At 41.3% G+C, this 24331-nt stretch overlaps 1 protein-coding gene across 2 annotated transcripts in view; it reads right to left on the bottom strand.

Annotated features, from left to right (window-relative positions):
- The window catches only part of UNC79 (unc-79 subunit of NALCN channel complex), a 138507-nt gene that overhangs the window by 76772 nt on the left and 37404 nt on the right, over positions 1 to 24331 (bottom strand). For both annotated transcript variants that reach the window (XM_075282435.1, XM_075282436.1), the window contains exons 3-9: positions 20934 to 21238; positions 17836 to 18006; positions 10539 to 10634; positions 6735 to 6790; positions 6358 to 6487; positions 5097 to 5161; positions 88 to 176 (exon numbers count right to left, since the gene is read on the bottom strand). In XM_075282435.1, coding sequence (XP_075138536.1) covers positions 88 to 176; positions 5097 to 5161; positions 6358 to 6487; positions 6735 to 6790; positions 10539 to 10634; positions 17836 to 18006; positions 20934 to 21238 — 912 coding nt within the window. The remainder of the gene's footprint in view (positions 1 to 87; positions 177 to 5096; positions 5162 to 6357; positions 6488 to 6734; positions 6791 to 10538; positions 10635 to 17835; positions 18007 to 20933; positions 21239 to 24331) is intronic.

Below are 24331 nucleotides of genomic sequence, written 5' to 3'. Positions count from 1 at the left end.
GCAATCCAATATTTGTATCTGGGTGCATAATTTTTTTGTCAATGGGCGTATAAGATACCTCTATAAGTTATCTATCCAGCTACTCACCCAGTGATTCTTTGGCTGCACTCCTCACACAGGTACAGTGGGGGTGGTTTGTCCCCCAGGGCCACTGATAGTGCTGCATCAATACACATCTGCAAAAAAAGGAATTTGTCATATGTCATGGTGAAGCAGTCCAGAGAAAACACTTTTTTCCATCCCACCACCCCTCACCTGATTGTCTTCACACTTTGCACTTCTTTTATGCACACTGTATGTGATTCACCATTCTGTATATTTCTGATCAGAGTTCACTTAAAGGGGTTGTGGTATTAAAGACACGTATTTCTTATCCACAGGATAAGTGTTACATTGCTGGGGTTCCGACAACTATGACAGCGCATATTCGTGACCGTTGCTTCCTTCTCTGCGACATGAAGGAGGCATGGGACATCTTTCAGACCCCCTGCAATGTGACCTTTATATTCTGTGGATAGGGAAAAAGAATCTTTAATGGGACAACACCTTCAAGTTTTAAATGTCACTTTTTCTGTGCTCTGCTATTAATCTGTTTAATGCAGCATCACATTGGTAGCTAGAGACAGTGCAAACTCTGCTGTGGGACAGTGTTATTTTCATTTTCTCTTTATATTCTCCTATATACCGTATATACCCGAGTATAAGCTGAGGCCCCTAATTTTACCACCAAAAACTGGGAAAACTTATTGACTCGAGTATAAGCCGAGGGGGGGGGGGGGGGGGGGGGATGCAGCAGCTACTGGAAAATTTCAAAAATTTAAATGGTTGGAGTTTTTTGGTGCAGTAGTTGATGGGTGCTGGGGAAGGGGAGGGGTAGTTTTGGTTGTCTGTCTGTCTGCCCCTTCCCTGAACTTGAGGACTGTTTTTTCTTCCCCCACTTGGAATTCAGTCTGGCTGAATATAAGGTATCTGCAGTGCTCCTATTAACCCCTTCCAAACGGAATATGAGCACTGCAGATACCCTATATTCAGTAGACCAGGCACTTTCAGACACAGGGATACCTAATGTGTATGTGTCTCACAGTAATTTTCTACTTTTGTATGTATACTAGGGAAAGAAGTGATTTAGAACTTTTTTTTTTTTTTTTGCATCTTATGGGAGATTCTATACATTAACATTGTGGCTGGTCATAGACACCCCCCCCCCCCTAAAAAAAAAATATTTTTTTTTTCTGACTCGGGTATAAGCCGAGGGGAGCTTTTTCAGCGCAAAAACTGGGCTGAAAAATTCGGCTTATACTCGAGTATAAAGAAGACCTTTCACCACCTCCACCAATTCAAGTTCTTAACACCTGTTAATAGTTGGCACTGTATTGATTCCAGCACAGTTGGAATTTTCTACCATTTCTGAACAACAAGCACAGTTCGTTTTGGTGCCTGATGTGCTATTTAATCTCTGTAATGTCAGAAGGTCAGTATCAGGTGTGTGTGTGTGTGTGTGTGTGGTGGTGGTGGTGGTGGGGGGGCTAAATAGCATATCAGGGCTCAGAATCACACCCCTTGCCTTCTCCTGTCTGACATTGCCCTCCTGACAGTGCAGAGTCTACATAGCATATCGGGCACCAAAAGTAACAGCATTGATTTCTTGGGAATGGTTTGGGCTAGAGAAAAATCTCTGACTGTGCCGGAATCAGTAGAGCAGCAGTTATTTACAGACACTAAGAACCGGAGTTGGTGGAGGTGTTGATAGGTCCTCTTTAAAACATTATAACCCTGTTGATTCCCCAGCATTAAAGAGGATCTGTCACGGAGTACTAAATGCTATATATAATTTGATTCTCACTGTATCCCTCAATAATTTGGTGGGGTTTTTCCTTAGTTTGCTTGTTTTATAAATCTATCCATCCATTCAAAAGATAAGGCCCATGGAAGGTTATATATAAACTAGCTATGATTCTCCAAGTGGGAGTAACATTTTGTATTTCTCTGGGAAGGTAAAAAGTTCATGTCCACTTGGAGATTCATAGCTAGTTTACTGGTAAGTTTCCAGGGGCCATATCTTTTAAATAGATGGATGCCGTTGACAAAAAATGAATGCCAAATTATTCAGGTACACAGCAAGAACCAAAAGATATATAGCAGTTAGCATTCTGTACTTGGCAACAGGTCCTGTAACTGTGATAAGAGTCCCCTGTGGAGAGTCAGTATGGTACAATTCATCCAATTTCAAATGTACAAGAAATTCAGCTGCCTGGGACGTGACTCTCTTGTGAAAATAGAAAGGTATGTAATTCACAGAGGGCCACCATGACATTACAGGACCAAGCTGAGGAGAAAGAGCTTATGACTTTTCAGATAGAAAGCAATAAAATAAATAAGGTAATACTCACTGAATTATAAATATTGTGGAAGTATAGAAAGTAACAGCGTGTATCATTTATTCTCTTAAACAATTAAATTGCAACACCATGATGGACAAGCTGTAAGATTATACAAACTGAGTACCAAGTATTGCTAAGATCTGCAAACTATCAAATGTTAATGCTTCAATCTATGACATGTGGGAGGGGCATAAAAGCGATATTGAAAGGAAAGGAAATATCCAAAATCAGATCAAGTAGTGTATAAGAATTTTGTGATGCCTCATGTTCATCAATGTGTCCATCTTCAACAACATGAGAAGGACAGAATCTATGGCTGCGAAAACAATGAGAAACTGGTATGACAGCAAGAGGTGCGAGGAGGCGAACCTCTGCATAGATGGATAGAATGGTGTATACGGTCATATACATTTTATACTGCAAGTGAAATTGGACATCACATCCCAAATTTAGTGTGGCAAACGGTGCTGACATAACCATTAAAAGGTGTTTGCACGACACAGGGCTATGAGCCAGACATTCAGCTACAGGTTTTCCATTAACATCATGCCACCGCTCTAGAAGGCTATGATAGTGCTGAAATGGCAATGAAGGCTGGAATGGAGGTCTGTCCTCTTCAGCAATGAGTCCCCCTTTTATCTCGGATGCTGTGACAGATGGAGATAGGGTAATGCTCTGAAGAGGTCCTAACAAGGAAACGACAAACTGGCCCTACTCTGGGGATTATGGTCTGGGTGGAATAATGTAGCTGGACCCCTCTAGTCTTCATTACACTAACAGCTTGGCAATACAATGACTTGTTTCAAGAAACCAGCAGTACAACCATTTCTTCAAAGTGTCTCAAGAACCATTTTTTCATACAAGTTGCTCATGTTACTGTAAGTAGCCTGCAGTGTCGCTGCCTCCCATCAAGCACACTTGGAATGTCATTGGTTGGCAATTTTAAAGGGGCTGCCGGCAACCAATCTTGATGACTTGTACGCCAAAGGGCATTTAGTGTGGCTTAACATTCCTTAAATAATTAATAACCTCACTAATAGTATGCCAAGGTGTGTATATGTGAATATTTCTGCGTATGGTGCTCATATTCGATACTGAAAAAATGTTTTCAATATTTTGTTTTCATCTTTTTTTATCATCTGCAAATCTTTTGGGTGAAAGTATCAGGGTTCCAACACAATTCATGGAAAAATAAAACTAAAAGAATGTCAGCATTCCAATAATAAAGTGACAAAAACAGAAGGTACTTTTATTTACCCAATATCAAGGCAACATTTTATGTCCTAAACTGGAGCCCTTTGAAGGAATAGGCGCATAATAAAAGAAAAAAATAACAGATTGCATTATTAAATCCTGTGTTGACATCTAGTGGTAACATTAATGCATTACAAGCTCACGATTCTTCTTCCCATCAAGGCATGGGTGTCCAGAAAGCTGATATATGAAGGCTTGTTCTCCAGTAGAGCAGCTTAACTAGCATTTATAATTCTAACAAAAAATAGCTATGCAGACTCAGCAGAGCTGCAATTGAACAGGGCAAATAGATCTCAGTGCTCAAGAGCATGTGAGGCTGGGTTTGCACTAGGTTTTATGCTGAAGAAATGCATGTGGTTTTAATTGCAGTACTGAGTAGCACATTACTATACATTTCACCTGTATGGTAATGGCTATTGCATTGGAAACCTCTGGTGTACTGGCTGTTAGCATACAGGTGGCCCCTTCACTCAGTATAATGGTCCACTGTGGCCACTCCACACAGTGTAATGTCCCATAGTAGCCCCTCCAAACAGTATAATGTCCTATAGTGAGCTCCACACAGTATAATATCCTTTAGCGGCCCCTCCACGCATTATTATGATTCACAGAGGCCGCTCCATACAGTATAATGTCCCATAGCGGCCCCTCCACACAGTATAATACCCTATATTGAGTTCCACACAGTATAATGTTGGTTCTTTTTGACTCTTCTGTCTGACTTCAGCGATCCCTGATTGGTCTCAGGGATTATGTCGCCATCATTATGCGTCATGACGCCAACATAACCCCTGAGGTCCTATCAGCAGTTTGTAATAAGAGACCCCAGAGTATAACAATAGTATTTTTGTTTCGGACATTTTTGGTCTGTAAAGCCATTCTTATTGGTTGGCAGAATGCAGGTGAAATGTATAGTAATACATGCTGCCCATTACTACTATTAAAGGTGTCGTCCAGAATAAACTCAACCCCTTCCCCCTGCCTAATTTCTAATTTACTTGTATTTTTTTTAAAAAATGTATAATTACCTATATCCCTGAGGCGGTCATGTGACTCTTTCTGATAATCACTTTCCGTTTCACCGCTTCTGGTGAGGGGAGAGGAGGGGGGAGCTTTGACAGGGAGGTAGCATGGAAGGCACACAGGAAGTTACATAGTAGGGACCTACACATGTAAACAAATGCTACAGACACCTAGAAATCACTCAAAACACTGCTAAAAGTATATGGGTGCACTTTTAACCCATTAATAGCAATAACAGACCTTTTTTTTAAAAAAAAAAAAAAATTCGCAGAAAACCCCTTTAACTACCACACACAGTTCTTCAGTAAAAAAGCAAACCCAGCCTCAATGTGACCTATATCACTTCATGTTCATAGGCCACATCTCCAGTCGATCATTAATGGTGAATGAGTATCAGGTACAGTTCATCATATATTTTACAAAAAAGTACTGATGTACCTTGACTGCTGGCTTGTTGATGGCATTGTGGCATTCAATATGCTGGCAATGAATGGGATTCCAGGCTGGGGAGATAAAACACTGTTTAGTGCTACAGTCACATGTAAGAGAGTTAATTCTGCAGTATAATAGCTCAGGATCAGTACAGAATAATTAAAATGGGGCTGATTTATGAGGACTGGCATATATGGCAGTAAACTGGTGTAAATGAACGTAAATTTGGTATGGTCAGTAGCCCCACCCAGGCCACTCCCTTCGCCATACTCCCTTCCAAAAGATGGAAGACAAGGTATAATAAATAAATAATAAATCTACCACATAATTGGTTACACTGTCCGCCAGGATCACAGCTGGCGTAGACTTTACTTATCATTAGTGATGAGCTAGTAGTATTCGATCAAATACCTCGCCGGCAAAGGAATGCGTGTAATCGGCCGAACACCAAGGGGTTAAATGCTTCGAATATTCTATGCGTTTAACCCCTTGGTGTTCGGCCGATTACACGCATTTCTATGCTGGTGAGGTATTCGATCGAATACTACTAGCTCATCACTATTTATCATGCATAGGGAATAGCCTATGGTCCTATTCACACCATGCTTCATTTCAGGAAAGTGGATAGGGCAGTGAAAAAAAAGAGCAAATCCATTTTTTTTGCACAAAAAACTGACTTGCACAAAAATGTGTTACCTTTTATTCCAGAAAACTGTCAAACAAGGCATGATGACACTTCCTCTGTGACTTTAAAAGCAGAAAAGTGAATTCACTTCCGGAGTATCATGCAGGGTGTACCCCAGGATTAGTACAGGAGAATTAGTTTAATGTATATCAGAAGAAAAGTAAGTACAGCTCTGGAGTAGAAAACAACCTGCAACTCAGGATCACTACAGGATAAGTAGTATAATGTGTGAATATATTGGGGGAGTTTTATCATACTTTGTACATCAGTTTTCTGGTGTACAAGACATGAAAAAGTTGCTAATTTTTGTGCAAACATATGCAACATTTGTAACTTTTGAGCCATTCTTATCACTTTCCTGGAATGGGGCGAGGTGGGTGTGGCATATTTATGATCACTTACACCAGCTTATTTGCATAAATGATCCCTGAAATCTATGCCAGCTATGCCACTAGCACAACAGTAAATGCAGCTCTGCAGTAGATAGTACAGGATCAGTAATGGTCTGTTAACAACTGTAATTATGGCCATTAGTAGTTGTTGTATAGAAGATCAAGATACCTGAAATTTTTTTTGTCTTACCTGTATACTGCAATCCACGGTATTCGCTAATGGCTCCTGGAGGTTTCAAATTAGGCCAGTAATGAAAAAGCATTTGTACGGCTGGTGGTTTCACTTGAGAGGGTCCATAAGCAATAACATATAGTAAATCCTACAGATAAATAATCATGTACATTACAAGACGTAGCGTAATGTCCATAGGGAAGTCTATAGGAACTATTTAGTAAACAGTAACTTAACTAAACAGTAAATAAGCACCACAGATCACAAGTGGATATAAAGTCATACCCTATAATGTCTCCATTGCACCTAAACTCCCACCCCTCAGAGAGACCCTGGCAGTAGCTGGATTACTTATATCTCCACATGACTGCCATATTTTCCTGCTTCGTACTTACTTTCCACACCTCTTGCTTATACTTCATGAGACATTCCAGCAGCTGACAATGGTACACTATGGAAGAACAGGCAGAAATGTGTGTTAATGAGATATATCCTCTATGAAAGCTTGCACTGCATGGTAAAAAGATTTTCTAGTTTCATGTAAACAATAACACTTCTATTCCTTAAGTAAGTATATACTTACCTATTTACTTACCTTTCATCACCTAAACCAACTCCAGCTCTTACCGTCTGTTAAAATGCTCCACTCCTTCTTACACAGCTGGAATTTTTTCTCTAGCTCCATTTCCAAGCAATGACTAGTTAGTTTTGACACCTGTTAAGATATTTAGGCTCTATACTGTCAGGTGGGTGGTGTCAGGCAGGAGCACACAAGGGGATGTAATTCAGAGCTCCAATCAGAATCAGAACAGTGTCAGAGCTCTAAACTGCACCCTTTGCCTGTTCCTGCCTGACACCACACTTCTGACTTTGAGGCCCTTCAGAGCCTCAATAGCACATCAGTTGCTAAAACTGGCAGCATTGATTGCTCGGAAACTGTGGCGGCTAGAGAAGAAATTCCAACTGTGCTGAAATCAGTGGAGCAGCTCATATTAAATTATACAAATAACTAGACTTAGATGGAGGTGGAGCAAGGTTCTCTTTTAAAAATGGCGATGAATTAAGACAAGATACATACAATGATTAATCTTAATTTCCTTTACAGATTTAAGGATTTTTGGGTTCCTTCAGCAATTTTCATGGCATCTATTATATGAGATGAATTTCTATTCTGCAGGGGTTACAAATATGATGCCATACCTCCCAACTTTCATAGGACAGAAAGAGGGACAAAATGTGCTATGCGCACCACTGCAAATTTAGCTCCTCCCACTTTTACATTGACTCTGCCCATTCTCATCTATTTTTCCATATGCCTCCATGCTTCTACAGTCACCCTAACGTTATATGCCCCCACGTTATAATGTTCCCCTCCAATTACCACACAGTATTAAGTCCCTCTCCTCATGCCCCAGTTTAAACTGGCAGAAACTCAAAGGGAACATTAATCTAGGGCAGCTGAAGGGGGACATTAAACAGTGGGGTTAGTTGGAGAGGGACATTAAACTGGGGGCAACTAAAGGTAGACATGTCCCCCTCCAGCTACCGACCCCATGGTTTAATTTCCTCCTCCAGTTGCCCCCAGTTTAATGTCACCCTCCATCTCCACACCCCCCCCCCCCCCAGGTTTAATGTCTACTCCTCGATCTGTCCCCAGTTTAATGTCCCCCTTCATCTGTCACCAATTTAATGCCTCCTTCATCTGGCCCAGTTTAATGCCCCCCTTCATCTGCCACCAACTTAATGCCCCATTTATCTGTCACCAGCTTAATGCTCACCTTCACCTGCCCCAGTTTAATTGCCCCTCCATCTACCACCAGTTTAATGTCCCCTTTATCTGCCCCAGTTTAATTGCCACTTCATCTTCCTTCAGTTTAATTGCCCCCTTCATCTGCATTGAGATTAATTGCCCCCTACATATGCCCCCAGTTCCCCCCCTCTTCCTCACACATGCTGTCTCTTTTCTCCTCCTTACCTTCCATCATTCTCCGTTTCCAGCAGCTTATACTTTCTGTGTAACACCAACCACATTGTCCTGTAGTATCCAGAATAGCTTCGCCCACACAAGAGTCTGATCACATGGTCATGATGTCATCAAAGGTTGTTTAGCCCACTAGCATTTAGCATCTACCATTTAACCTTTACCCTACCCTAAGTTTGTTAACAGCAAAACACTTCAGGGGCATAGCGGGACAAACCTTAAGGTGTTGTCCGGGATGACAGGACGGCAGTGTAAAATTGGGACTGTCCCGCCAGATCCGGGACAGTTGGGAGCTATGATGATGCAATCAGGGAACTGTATGGTGGTAGCACGGTGTATGTTGAATAATATTGCACTACAGAGTGCCAAATAACAGTACCATACAATACCTACATAATCCCAGGTCACTTTTCAGAAAGCATTGGTGCACATGCCTTCCACTACATTATAGAGAAGAAAGGACCAAGTCTCAGATTTGGTAACAATCTGGGAAATAAGGAACTGCGCTCCCCTTCTTAGTTTGGTAAAAAACGGTTTTATTAATGGTAAACTCACACACAACGCGTTTCGGGCATCCAACTACGCCCTTCCTCAGATGCAATAGTTTCAGGTTCTATTCCCAATCCTCACTCCTTCCAAAAACTTATGTTCGCTCTGCATCTCTGCTAAATCTGTCATACGATCTGAAGATGGACTGACGCTCACTGATTCACCAAATTACACTTTTCCTTTGATGTCTTCTGAAAATGGCGCCAGAACCATCCCGCTGAGCACCGCAGTAACAATTCCGTGCGGGAACCACTGACGTCCTCTCTCTGGTTCCGGCCGATGACGTGGCATTGCTGCTGATGGGCCCATCAGCAGCAATGCCACGTCATCGGCCGGAACCAGAGAGAGGACGTCAGTGGTTTCCGCACGGAATTGTTACAGCAATGCCACGTCATCGGCCGGAACCAGAGAGAGGACGTCAGTGGTTTCCGCACAGAATTGTTACTGCGGTGCTCAGCGGGATGGTTCTGGCGCCATTTTCAGAAGACATCAAAGGAAAAGTGTAATTTGGTGAATCAGTGAGCGTCAGTCCATCTTGAGATCGTATGACAGATTTAGCAGAGATGCAGAGCGAACATAAGTTTTTGGAAGGAGTGAGGATTGGGAATAGAACCTGAAACTATTGCACCTGAGGAAGGGCGTAGTTGGACGCCCGAAACGCGTTGTGTGTGAGTTTACCATTAATAAAACCGTTTTTACCAAACTAAGAAGGGGAGCGCAGTTCCTTATTTCCCAGATTGTTACCAAATCTGAGACTTGGTCCTTTCTTCTCTGCATACGAACATCCTTTGAGGTGTTGGGATTACTGCTGCTGAACCCGAGGTGGACACTCCGGTTATACATGTGAATACAGAGTTGTGACTTTGATTCACAACCATTAAAGGTGAGCGTTCACAACTTATTAGGACATTTCCCATTGTAGGATTTACTACACTATGGTTGCTCAGTGTCGTTATTCCTTTTTGTTTTGAGATTCCACTACATTATAGGTTTTAAACACATGACACCTCACTCGTGAACCTTAGCTGGAAAAAGTTGAGGCTAAGGGGAAGAGGTACAGCTTAAAATGGTTAAATGTTCACAAAATATTTGGCACAAAGTATTCTGATATGATGTTAAACATAACACTTAGTCTAATGATGCATCAAATTTAACATACCACATGAACTACTTTGATGAATTTGGTGCATCATTAGACTGATTGGACCAAGTACACATTGTCTAAACATTCGACAGGATTGATAATTCTGCACCATAGAACTTACTACTTCCATACAGTGAACATGTGAAAAACGCAGTAGTGGTTTTAAGGCTAAGACCCCCCCATATCAGGCTACAAGTTGTTTTCTGCAGCGTTTCTGCCACGTGGAACCCCCAGCCTATGTAGGGTTTTATAAAGTTTTACATACTGATGATCTATACAAGGATAGGTCATCAATATGAGATAAGTAGTGGTCTAACAAGCGCAACCCCAACAAATCAGTTGTTTACAGAAGCAGAGGTGATTATAAGCATTACTGCATCCTTGCATCAAATGAATGGACTGAGGCTGCAAAAACAAGCACAGCCCCTATGCAATGTATGGTAATGATATTGGTATGGTATGGTTTCTGTCGTCGGCAAATCGCGTCGTATCCGGCCCGTGGGGCCCTGGCCTTAGGGTTCTTACCTGGGTTTGATGTATACTGCATTGCGATCATAAGCATTGAGGAGGCAGACAGGTTGACATGAGCAGGAACACCGCCTTCTCTCCTGCTAGACCCCACTAAAATGGAGAAAGGTCAATCAGTGTCACTTGGATATATTCTGTTATATATACATCACTCCTTTGGTACATTATTGTTACAGTGAAACTAAATAATGTAGAATCATGAAATCTGCGGTAATGTAATGTGGCATGTTTGGATAGTACTGCATCAGTATGTACAATGTGTATCCCAAACTGCAGGGTAATCAATAGTGCAGCTTTGCAAAACTCACATAATGTTCTTTATGTTTAAAAAGGACTTTCACCGCCCGTGCAACCTCCAGTTCTGTCAAAAGGTGCTGCTCTACTGATTCCAGTGTAGTTGGAATTTTTTTCTCTAGCTCCTGTTCCTGAGGAATCAATGCTGTTAGTTTTGGCGCCTGATATGATATTTAGGCTCTATACTATCAGGTAGGCAGTGTAAGGCAGAAACAGGCAAGCAGTGCGGAGCTCCAAATAGAGGCAGCCAGTGTCAGAGCTCCGAATCACACTCCTTGCCTGCTCCTGCCTGACACCGCCATCCTGTCAGTACAGAGCCTAAATAGCATATGAGGAGTCAAAACTAAGATCACTTATTGCTCAAGAATGGCAGAATCTATAAAAAGTATTCCAATTGTGACAAAATCAGTGGAGCAACACCAAATAAATAATGCAATGAGCTGAATTTGGGAAAGGTGTTGAAAAGTTCTCTTAAAGTGATTGCTTCTTTTTAAAGGGAGTCTATCTCTGCCCCCAGATACTTTAAACCACTTCCATAGTGCTGTAGATTCTGTTAGCAGAATAAAAACGATACCTTTCTTATGTTTCAGAGCACCAGGGATGCAGAGAAAAAGCGCTTTTATTCTTTTTTCAAATAAGGATATTGGAGCACAGAGTTTTCTTCTATTACTGAGCACTGCTGCATCATCACTAGACACGCCCATCCTGCATTCATCTTGTCTCCCTGGGCAGTGGGAGGATCAACTCCCAATTTTTTAGTCTCTTAGCAATGTGTTAATGTGAATATTTCTATTCATTGGCAGCAAGAAGAAATCTTTAAAAAGTTGACATTGATATATAATGGTTAATAAAAACTTTTTAGATGTCTTTTCATGATCCAATGATTTTTATTTATTTTTTTAATGTAGATTGTGAGCCCCACATAGAGCTCACAATGTACATTTTTCCCTATCAGTATGTGGGAAATCCATGCAAACACAGGGAGAACATACAAACTCCTTGCAGATGTTTTTTTTGCCCTTGGCAGGATTTGAACACCAGGACTCCAGCGCTGCAAGGCTACAGTGCTAACCACTGAGCCACCGTATGGTCCCCCTTGATCCAATGATTTGTACTGGTTATTTCATTAAAGGGGTTGGCCACTTTCAGACCAATATTGAGAGACAAATGTTATGGTTTGCATAATAAAAAGTGGTACAATTTTCCAATATACTGTTTTCTGCTGTCATTCATTCTTTTACTTCTAGTTAACCACGGTCATGTGATTTATGGTCCATGCTTATGTGATGAGCACACAGGTGCACAGCTGGTTACCAGGCAGATGTCTGATTACTGTGCTGTGACTATAATGAACAGTGGACCTGTGTGACCATCACATGACCATGGTCAGAGCTTCATCCACTCGAAGTAAGCAGAATGAAAGACAGCAAGCAGAGATCTAGAAAACTGTGAGAGATGGATACAGAAAGTATATTGGAATATTGTACCACTTTTTATTATGCAAACCATAACATTTGTCTCTCAATATTGGTCTGAAAGTGGCAAACCGCTTTAAAGGTGATGCCACACAGTGTACTAAACTCTGTAAGTGAACTGAACTCAGTTCTGTGGTTACAAGTGCTTTCCCTTATAAACAAGTGACAGACTGATTATTTCCAGGCTATTTTTTATTACTGGCCTCATTAGCCAGTCAGTCAGTCAGTTCACAGTCAGTAAATCTAAATTTACATTGGCTCCAGGGGGCTCTTTGAAGCATTTTAAACTGTGTGGGGCCACTGTGGGGAGCATACTATATTGTATGGGAGCCACTATGGGCAATATATTATACTATGTGGGCGTCACTGTGGGCAGCATATTATACTGTGTGGGGGCCACTGAGGCGCATATAATATTTTGTGGGGGCCACTGTGGAGCATATTATACTGTGTGAGGTCACTGTGGAGCTTAGAATACTGTGTGGGGTCATTGAGGAGCATATTATATTGTGTAGAGGCCACTGTGGGGCATATTATACTGTGTGAGGTTACTGTGGAGCACATTACACTGTGTGGGGCCCATTCTTATTTACATCACACAGCATCTGCTTCATAGCAGTCATGCACTATTACTAGCTGTAATAACATTGCATGGTGATTATAAAACAGATACTGTGCAATGTAAATAGTGAAGGAGTTTCAGCACTCGCAAAAGCACCAAAGTATCTTCAAAGAGTTGATAAGCAGGGGTCCCGGGTATTGGTATTCAAGTAGATAGTCACCCCCTCAGTAATAACAAATAGCCTTGGAATTAATCAATGTGTTAAACAACTACTTATTAGTGTTACCTCCTGTGACCCCAGAACTGACTACATATTAATGATACTTCCTGATACCCCAAAATTAAGGGCAGTTATAACTATAGCAAGGTGCAATGTGTGTCACCGCCTCAGTCATGAGAAAAGGCCTGAAATTAATTAGTCTGTCACTTACTTGTTAGTGACGGCTCCTGTGACCCAAGAACTGACTGCAGTTATAATTACATCCAGGTACATAGTGTGTCACCCACAACAGTAGTGAGAAATAGCCTGGAATTAATCAGTGAGTCACTTACTTATTAGTGACGGCTCCTGTGACCCCAGAACTGAGTGCAGTTATAACTACATCCAAGTACATAATGTGTCACCCCCTCAGTAATAAGAAATAGTCTGGAATTAATCTGTGTATCATTTACTTATTAGTGATATCACAAGTCCTCTGCTTCCCTATATTCTCTGCACATTGAGATATTTAACCTTTTTTGGGCCTATAAAAGACCGCATATACAATATTGTCTCGTGTATTTTCATAAGAGACTGGGTGGACTATCGGTTCCTCATTTTTATACAGTGGGGCAAAAAAGTATTTAGTCAGTCACCAATAGTGCAAGTTCCACCACTTAAAAAGATGAGAGGCGTCTGTAATTTACATCATAGGTAGACCTCAACTATGAGAGACAAAATGAGAAAACAAATCCAGAAAATCACATTGTCTGATTTTGTAAGAATTTATTTGCAAATTAGGGTGGAAAATAAGTATTTGGTCAGTAACAAAATTTCATCTCAATACTTTGTTATAGATCCTTTGTTGGCAATGACAGAGGTCAAACGTTTTCTGTAAGTCTTCACAAGGTTGGCACACACTGTTGTTGGTATGTTGGCCCATTCCTCCATGCAGATCTCCTTTAGAGCAGTGATGTTTTGGGGCTGTCGCTTGGCAACACGGACTTTCAACTCCCTCCAAAGGTTTTCTATAGGGTTGAGATCTGGAGACTGGCTAGGCCACTCCAGGACCTTGAAATGCTTCTTACAAAGCCACTCCTTCGTTGCCCTGGCGGTGTGCTTTGGATCATTGTCATGTTGAAAGACCCAGCCACGTTTCATCTTCAATGCCCTTGCTGATGGAAGGAGGTTTGCACTCAAAATCTCACGATACATGACCCCATTCATTCTTTCATGTACCCGGATCAGTCGTCCTGGCCCCTTTGCAGAGAAACAGCCCCAAAGCATGATGTTTCCACCCCCATGCTTTACAATAGGTATGGTGTTTGATGGATGCAACTCAGTATTCTTTTTCCTCCAAACACGTAAAGTGGTGTTTCTACCAAACAGTTCCAGTTTGGTTTCATCAGACCATAGGACATTCTCCCAATACTCTTCTGGATCATTCAAATGCTCTCTAGCAAACTTCAGACGGGCCCGGACATGTACTGGCTTAAGCAGTGGGACACGTCTGGCACTGCAGGATCTGAGTCCCTGGCGGCGTAGTGTGTTACTGATGGTACACTTTGTTACATTGGTCCCAGCTCTCTGCAGTTCATTCACTAGGTCTCCCCGCGTTGTTTTGAGATTTTTGCTCACCGTTCTTGTGATCATTTTGACCCCACGGGGTGAGATTTTGCGTGGAGCCCCAGGTCGAGGGAGATTATCAGTGGTCTTGTATGTCTTCCATTTTCTAATTATTGCTCCCACAGTTGATTTCTTCAATCCAAGCTGGTTGCCTATTGCAGATTCAGTCTTCCCAGCCTGGTGCAGGGCTACAATTTTGTTTCTGGTGTCCTTTGACAGCTTTTTGGTCTTCACCATAGTGGAGTTTGGAGTCTGACTGTTTGAGGGTGTGCACAGGTGTCTTTTTATACTGATAACAAGTTTAAACAGGTGCCATTACTACAGGTAATGAGTGGAGGAAAGAGGAGACTCTTAAAGAAGAAGTTACAGGTCTGTGAGAGCCAGAAATCTTGATTGCTTGTAGGTGACCAAATACTTATTTTCCACCATAATTTGCAAATAAATTCTTACAAAATCAATGTGATTTTCTGGATTTGTTTTCTCATTTTGTCTCTCATAGTTGAGGTCTACCTATGATGTAAATTACAGACGCCTCTCATCTTTTTAAGTGGTGGAACTTGCACTATTGGTGACTGACTAAATACTTTTTTGCCCCACTGTACATATTATTATAGAGATGAACAAGTACTATTCAAAACGGTAGTTTCGAATAGCACGCTCCCATAGGAATGAATGGACGCAGCCGGCACACATCCGGGGCCGGTGTCCGGCTGCTTAACCCCCTGCACTCTGGCCGCTCCCATTCATTCCTATGGGAGCGTGCTATTCGAAACTACCGTTTCGAATAGTACTCGCTCATCTCTAATTATATAGCCATCCAGCTCTCTGAACTAAGTGCTATCCATCATGAACACAGCAACCTCCAACGGGTATCATTGGAATCTACATTGGTGGCAACAGCCTCCCTACAGGCCCGCTTGTGGACCCCTAGGTCAATGTCCTGCACTCTTCCAGTTCAATTCAGTAAGGACTGCAAAGCTGGATTTCCCCTCTAACACCAATATTCTATAACCCCCTCTTTCCCCCCTGGTCTCTCACCCGAGGTGTTTGGTGGAGCAATGCCTAGTTTTGCTGTTTTAAAGGGGTTTTCTGGGCAAAAAAAATTATTTTTTAAAAAAGGTCTGTTATTAATCCATTGATAACATTAAGTGCACCCAAATATCTTTTGCAGTGTTTTTAGTGATTTCTGCCTTTCTCTGATGTCCTCAGCGTTTGTTTACATGGGTAGCTTCCTGCTGTGTTATCCTACAACTACCATGATGAATTGCAGTTCACTCAGATCCCCCTCTCATTTCTGTCCTCACAGCCACCGTTTCCGTAGCTAGCCTGCTGAATGCAAGCACTATCTAACTAACTAGCTAACTAACTCAGTCCCCCAACCCCCTCCCCACACCATCATACTTACCTGTCTAGTCATCCTGGAGATGACTTTGGCTTGCTGCTGTCCCTCTTCTGCTTACACCTGGGATCCAGAACTGGCGCCTGTGCAATCGAACACCGGCAAAAGCCACACATGCGCAATAGAACATTGCTTCTAGTTTGTTTCTGCAGGCGCTCTATTGCACAGGTGCCAGCTCTGGCTCACTTTAAGGAAGCGATGCCCAGTGAGGAAGTGAGCGTTTGTGAGTATAGGGGGGAGGAGAAAGAAGTACTGTTGATCTCTGGAAACAGCGAAACAGGACATCACCAGGAAATCAGAAAATGTGCCTGGGGCGGTCACAGCCTAGTTTGTTTTTTTCTCATTCTTTCCCCCATATTTTCTTTGTATATAACCTTTCTATATATATTATGACTTTTTAAATTTAGGCATGAACTTTGATGAACATTGACTCTATAGTAAGAAAATATATTAGAAAAAAATAGCACCTCAATAATATATTTTTAGCATTTTTTGCTGCTAAAACACTTGTAGCACTCCATTGGAAGAGTATGCATACACCTTATGGAGTCTGCTCTTATTGCTCATATGAAGGATGTCAGCTTGAAATTCTTGACTGCCACCCTCAACAACAAATTGGAAGCGTTCCAATCTGTTTGGTCCCCCAGGGATAAATACTGTATTCTGCAAGGTCTCTGATTATCCCCCCCTCCCATCTTCCCTTCTGGTTGTCTTCCCCCTTGTCCTCTGTGATACGTTTATTGCCTATATTGATTTACATCTACATTTGTTCTTCGATGGTGCCTGTTATGCTGTTTTCTGTATTTTTGGGGGTTTTCTTGTTCATCTATTAAATCTGACTAAAACTTATTCTGAAACGAAAAAAAAAACAGGGTTGGTTTGGAACTCACAACTTCAATAAGGCCCGGTTCACATCTGCGTTCAGTATTCTGTTCGGGGAGTCCGCTTGGTGTCCCCCACGAACGGAAACCTATAAACATTAAAAAGTGGTTCACTATTAAACCACACGGACTTCACAGACTATAATGGGGTCTCTGTGGTTTCTGTTCGGTTTCCGCACAAAACATGCGGAGAGAAAGTGCTGCTTCTAGTACTTTTCTCTCTGCATGATTCGTGCAGACACTGAGGAGAAACCACACAGACCCCATTATAGTCTATAGGGTCCGTGTGGTTTCTTAGCTAACTGCTTTTTAATGCGTATCGGTTTCCGTTTGGGGGATCCTCAATCGGACTCACTGAGCAAAATACCGAACGCAGATGTGAACAGGGCCTAACTATGCTGTTGGGAGATCACTGCAGATGAGCCACAGTTGAACAAGGTAATGGGGCCATCATACAGACTGTGTTGCCTGGTCTGGACATGGCCTTGTCAAATGTCCCTTAGTTAATTGATGCCTCCCAAAGCGTATGAAATCTGTTAAAGGGAGACTTTTAACTACCTTGAATAGATTTTAAAAAAAAGTGTTGGAGTGTTAGTTTAAAGATAGCAATTTAGAAGTCTTCTCTGCATCTTGCTAATCAAGACTGAGGCCTCAAAGAAAATTCCTTAACGGGGCCGCCACCTACAATGCATAGGTTACTTTAGTTTCAGACAATTGTTTGGGCATTCTCATACTCCTATGTGAGCGTGGATGCAGCTCCTACCTCTGGGTCCTGTGTACTCACACCAATGTTTCTCTATCAATAATGAGGCAGACAGCAAAACTCAATATAAACCTGGAACGTATGGGTCTACTTACATATCGCCATGGGTAAGAATGATGTACTGAGATACTCGGTGATGTCTTTGTGAAGAAAAGGAGGAAATGTGGCCAAGGTAGAGATCATGGTATAGGGTAAAGTGCTTAAAATATCATCACTCAGAAACGGCAACAGACAAGCGGTTGTATAAAATATAGATTGTCCCAGATCTGGAAATAGGAACGACATATGGTTAGTGAAAAACAAAGCCGACACTTTAATTAAATCATTATACTGTGACCAGCCATGGGAAAAGGGTCATTTTGATTGCCAGCACAGCAATAACCCATCAAATCCTCACGTTTTGATGGGTTTTCTGTATTCAGGCGTCCCTTCATAAAAAATAAGTAACAATGAAACTGCAGAGAGAGAAATGACCTAAGACTGCTCTAGATTTGGGGTCACAGTGGCTAGAGCAGCGATGCTGGTAGCCCCAGTAGAACCAGAGTTATCACTGCTTGAAGTGAGAGCTGCATATACTCGTAGCTCTTACTTCAGCTAGTTGTTCAGGTACAGGAGAAAGATTTTGGATGTTCCCAGGGGAAAGGGTACCATTTGACTTTTGTTCATAACATAACCTCCCCCCAACCTCATCAATCAGGAAGAATACCTTTTCTGTTTTTGTCAAATATTGGGGTCTCATTTTGGAGTGATTAGAGGAACATCTGTTCATTTAATGACTGTTCTGTGCCTAGCGAGGCTGTTGCTTCCTCAGACCATTTAACCAAAGCACGTACAAAATGGAAGGAACCGATCACCTAGTCCTTCCTGGAGTGAGAAAAATCTCCCTATGCAGACACAGGATTGCCATCCAACTGTAGAAATGGAGGGCATGCAGCGCCCGAAATAAAATCCAATATTTTTATTAAGGACACAGAGAAAAGACAATCTCTAAGTAGCCTACATGTCTGGAGCGTGTAATGTCATAACTAAGAGCGTGTTACTTACTCAAAACAAGCTGGCTATTTGGATTTTGGCCTTACCTACGTGTCCTAAATAAAGTTATTGAATTTTTCAGGATTCTGGATGCCCTCCATTTCTACAACTGGCCATTTGACCCCTTACATGCTGAAGTCAATGCTAAACCAGCTAATTTTACAGAAAAAGTCAAAATAGGCATTTGTTTTCCCTTTTTGTGATACCCACAATTGGTATCACTACATCATGCTTCCAGTACTTTTCTCTCTGCATGATTTGTGCGGACACATAAATGACAATTCGCACAGTATTTATTCTATATAATAAAAACGCTAATTGTAATATTCTGATGCCAGAATTGATGTTTTCTGTTCTGTTCAAACAGTCACTTTTTCAATGTCCCAATAACAATGAGAAAGCATCCGGCAAAAAAAAGAAAATCCTCACACAGCCACATTGCTAAAAAAAAAAAAAAAAAATATTACAGGTCTTTGAATATTGCGACACAAAAACAAAATTATTTTCTGGGAAAAAAAAAGGTTTATTGTGCAAAAGTAGTGAAAAAATAAAATGAAAAGCAAAACTATATAAATTTGGTGTGGTCATTATTGTGGTGGCCCTAAGGGCTAGTTCACACGGGCACAGAGGGGATTATGGAATCCACATCACTATCCGCCCCCTCACAATGGCAATCTATGGAGACCGCTAGCGATCTTTTTTCCGTGAGCGGAAGTGAGCTGTCCTTTCTTCAGGCAGATTCCACAGCTCGCTGAGCCATGGCGTCCGCCTCGCGGCAGCAACCTCCGGGGTCGGCCCATTCATTTGAGCCTACTCCAGAGGGGGAAGCCCGACTGTCAGAACCCGTGTCACTCTCAGTGCCAAAATCTGCCCTTCCGCTCCCCATGTGAACTTACCCTTACAGAAGGTCAACATATTATTTATACAGCGCTGTGCATGCCATACAAAAAATCTTTAAAAATAATGGCAAAATTGCTGTTTTTCCCCTATATCCGCCCTCCCAAGCCCAAAAAATAGAATACAAGGCCTAATAAAACTGCATTAAAACAAAATGTAAAAGTTCCCTCTAGAACACAGAGGGAAGTAAAATGTTACTGCTCTAAGGCTAAAAGGCATTAGAGAGCTACAGGGTTAAAATTCCCATAAGGCACCAGAGTTACGTGCCATTAATATTTACTACAATCATAAATTCTAAAAAAGGGTTTTTTACTATTTTAATGTGACTGTTAGGCTAAGGATCCACATTGCAGAAACGCAGCTTTTTTTTGTTGCAGATTTTGCTGCAGTTTTTTGAGCCAAATTCAGGAGTGGATTGAGCAGAAGGGAGAAGTATAAGAACTTCCCTTATATTTTCCATTCCTTTTGTAGTTATTCTTGGCTTTGGCTCAAAAAACTGCAGCAAAATCTGCAACAAAAAAAGCTGTGTTTCCGCAAAGTGGGGCCTTAGCCTTAAGATGTTAATATAGGCAAGATACTCAAACACCCCATATGCGCCCATAAGGTCACTTTGATCCATAGGTCATAACAAGCTGTTTGGAGGATCATTCAAGTTGGCAGCTTTCTGCAAAGTCATCACACAAACTGACCACTATTGGAAAATGCTGCAGCAACGGCGACTATAAAAATAAAACAGAGACCACATTCTTCTGTGTGACAACCTATGCAAGGTCCAGCAATGCTCACAGGGCTTTCATAGCAACACCTGCAGGACTTGCATGGCAAAGTCACAGGACTCTCAATGGAAAAGCCCATGGGACTCTCACAGAAAAGCCTACAGGACTAAGCACTCCAAAGTCTGGCTAATGGGAAAATACTCATATGGGAAGTGTTCAGGTGGTTTACTCTTTACCTGCCAGAAGGAAAGAAAGAATACCACAAAAAAATTCACAGGGGTCTCCTCACCCTCAGACTTTATTCCATATCTCTGCAGTGTAACAATATTACAGGTTCTAGTTACTAGATTACTAGGGATGGGTCACTGATCAAGGAATTTATTCTGCTTGCCAGATTTGATGTCGGGAAGGAATTTTTCCTCTCAAATAAGGAAAATTGGCTTCTAGCTCTACAGATTGTAGAATTACATATTTACTCTGTTCCCCCAAACTGTGCAGCCTGTGCCCCTTCTAGATAATAATTGCAATGTAAAAAAGTATTTTCTTACCATGTTGTCCATGTTGAAGCAATGGGACTAGATCCAACAGGGTCACCAGAGTCACATAAAGCCCCTGATAGTCCAATGAAGGGTACTCTGATAACTGAGCATCTCGACTTTGTTGGCCTCGTTCTGATGGAGAATCTCGCAGGACGCTGTAAAGGAGGGAGCGAGTAACAGTAGGGTTGATGGAACTGACCTGTGGTCTTAGAGATGGAGTGAGTGGGAATGGCACAGGAAAAAGACACATAGTCATGGGCACTGTCAAATTGGCGGCATCTTGATTTTCCTTCTTGCCTGACCGGGACAAAATGCTGTTGAGGGGACAAAGAAAAAAAAGAGACAACAAAGACACAAAAAAACAGCACATTACATTGAAATGACACTGTAAAACAAAGAATAAAACACCAGATACGCGCCACATTAGATGCAATGCCTACCAATCTGGTGCCAGGCTCTAGACTAGATCTCTTCACTTTCACGCTCGACAAGAGGAAATTGGAAAAAAAATGTATTTCTCTATTTTGTTTTTATTTTATTATTTTTCATTTCTGCTCAACATTCTCATTGCATCTCATGTGTTATCTGGTTCATAAGGAGCAAAACTATAAGGATGCATGTTTCAGTGTCACACCCATGCTTTGCAGGCACCCATGCTTTGTAAAAATCCAAAACCCGATGGGTAGCTGGTCAATCTGATCATCCAATCACTTCATAGTTCTACAATTTCAAACAGTGCAATGGTTACTTTCTATCTTCTTCTTTATTGTTTTTGCTTTTTTTTGTCTTTGTTATTTTAAGGTCTTGATCCATTGACGTCTGTGTAAATCAAACCCTGTAAAATATAGGTGTGGCACTTCCAGAAACATGTTTTTAGCCAGTAATAAACATGTGAGTTTGTTAAGAGGTTTTAGTTTTTCTTAAAAAACACATGTTTATTGCACCAAAATAATGTCTGTATGTATTTTATGATACTGTTTCATGACATTCCATCAGTATCATCTGACATAATGAGGTTTCAACAGGCACATGGATTAAGAAATCATATTTCTTTCCAAAAATGTTCACTAAGCTACTGGGAGGAAGCTTTGAAAAATAAGATATAATTGATGATTTGTAGCATAGGTGGAGCTAATGGCAATGGCGGATTATGCGCTTATAATTTAACATTGTCCATGTTTGGGGAGGAAACAGATTATTTTAACAATACAAACACTATTTTGTTAACTTGACACCTTCATAGTTGGCTAACTAGTCACACAATATCATTTCTGTGCTGAATGAATGTCACTGAATAATATCGTGAGTTAATCCTGTAAAATCCCTTTAAAAGGACCATAATTCTTCAAAGCGTATGCTCAATTTTATACATATTATATATACAATAAATCCAAATAAACAGTGGAGCCACTATGTGCATTCCGTTCCAGCACTGATCCTGAGTTACATCCTGTATGGTACTCTAGAGCTGCACTCACTTTCTGCTGGTGGAGTCACTGTGTATATACATTACATTACTTATATAGTACTGATCCTGAGTTACATCCAGTATTATACTCCAGAGCCGCACTCACTTTCTGCTGGTGGAGTCACTGTGTATATACATTACATTACTTATATAGTACTGATCCTGAGTTACATCCAGTATTATACTCCAGAGCTGCACTCACTTTCTGCTGGTGGAGTCACTGTGTATATACATTACATTACTTATATAGTACTGATCCTGAGTTACATCCAGTATTATACTCCAGAGCTGCACTCACTTGATTAAAGGGGTTATCCAGCTTTTCCAAATCGTTGTCCTATCCATAGGATAGGACATACATTTTAGATGGGTATGTTTGACTGCTGGGACCCCTGCTGATCAGCTGTTTCTCTGCACAGCACAAGCTGTAGTGTTTACTCACTCAACGGTTGTGAGCACTGCAGCAGTTGTCCCATAGACTTGCCTGGAACAAATGATGCAATATTCACAATCACCAATATTACAGGTTGGGTGAGTGCAGTTCAGCTCGCACTGGCATGTGGAAACAACATACTATAGTACCTGCCAATTATACATCTTGGGGCAGGGTATGCCATAAGTTGACTAGTCTTATAATATAACTCTTCCCATAGAGAATTTTAATAACCTTTCCTCCACACGTAACAAATGTCCCCCGAACCTCTGTTAAACCTCTGTAAAATAAATAAATAAATTGTGTCAGTTCCTTGTAATGATCATATATACATGTAAATCAGATCAACTCTAAGGCTAAAGCTCCATGTAGCGAGCCGCAGCAAAAATGCTGTGGGAAAAAAAAACGTGAACGCAATGCACTGCAGTTTTTCCCACAGTGCTTTTCACAGTAAATGAAAGTGACTTTCTGCTTCCATTATACCTATAAGGAAATTGTTTCCATAAGTATAATTGACATTCTGCGATTTTCAAAACCGCTGTGTGTATTTTTACGTAATGTGTTGATCTACTATAAAATTCAGTTTTTTTCTGCTGCAGCGTTAACGCCACGTGGGGCCCCAGCCTAAAAGGTGTCTTCTTTGCCAAGTTACCAAGCCTGATTTCCCTATCCTCTCATCATAAAATATATATATCCTCTTCAGGGCCGGCAATAGGGGGCGTTAGGGGCTCTGGCTCCAAAGGGGCCCTGGGATCCACAGAACCAGACCTTTGGTCTGATGATCTGGATCAGGAGAGCCCTAGTTACAAGTGTATTGGCATGCTATGCACGAAATACTGTGGACATGGACATATATTATAGAGCAGGGAGCTGTAGTCCCTGCTCTTACATAGATCACTGCATAGAAGACGGAGTAGGACCTACGCACGAGGCGTGATGTCGTGATGCCATCGTGCCCCGTGCGCAGGTCCTACTCCAGAGGTCACAAGCAGAGAGAGACTTCAGTCTCAGGTTTCAGCGGTGGAGCGTGGTAAGGTAAGTAAAAATGTTCTTATTTTCCTGAGAAATTAAATGGCTTTGTTACTAATAAGGGGGGTGCACATATTTACTAACAGGGAGTAGTTTTAATAATTTCAGTGTAATTTATAAGGGCAGGGGGCTATTTATATGGAGGATTTATTGTTAATAACCCTAGTGGAACTATTATATAAGGATGGGGGGGGGGGGATAGTTCCCCTAGCTATATTAACAATAGATTATCCTTCTAATCACTCCATTTATTATGAATACAGCGGGTACGGAAAGTATTCAGTCCATTTTAAATTTTTCACTCTTTATTTCATTGCAGACATTTGCTAAAAGCAAAAAAAGCTAATTTTATTTCTCATTAATGTGCACTCGGCACTCCATCTTGACAGAAAAAAAAACAGAAATGTAGATATTTTTGCCAATGTATTAAAAAAGAAAACTGAAATATCACATGGTCAAAAGTATTCAGACCTTTTG

This window comes from Leptodactylus fuscus, chromosome 7 (assembly GCF_031893055.1).
Source record: "Leptodactylus fuscus isolate aLepFus1 chromosome 7, aLepFus1.hap2, whole genome shotgun sequence".
Classification (NCBI taxonomy): Eukaryota; Metazoa; Chordata; class Amphibia; order Anura; family Leptodactylidae; genus Leptodactylus; species Leptodactylus fuscus.
The sequence above is the reverse complement of the archived record's forward strand: the minus strand, read 5'-3'. Positions and strand labels throughout refer to the sequence as shown.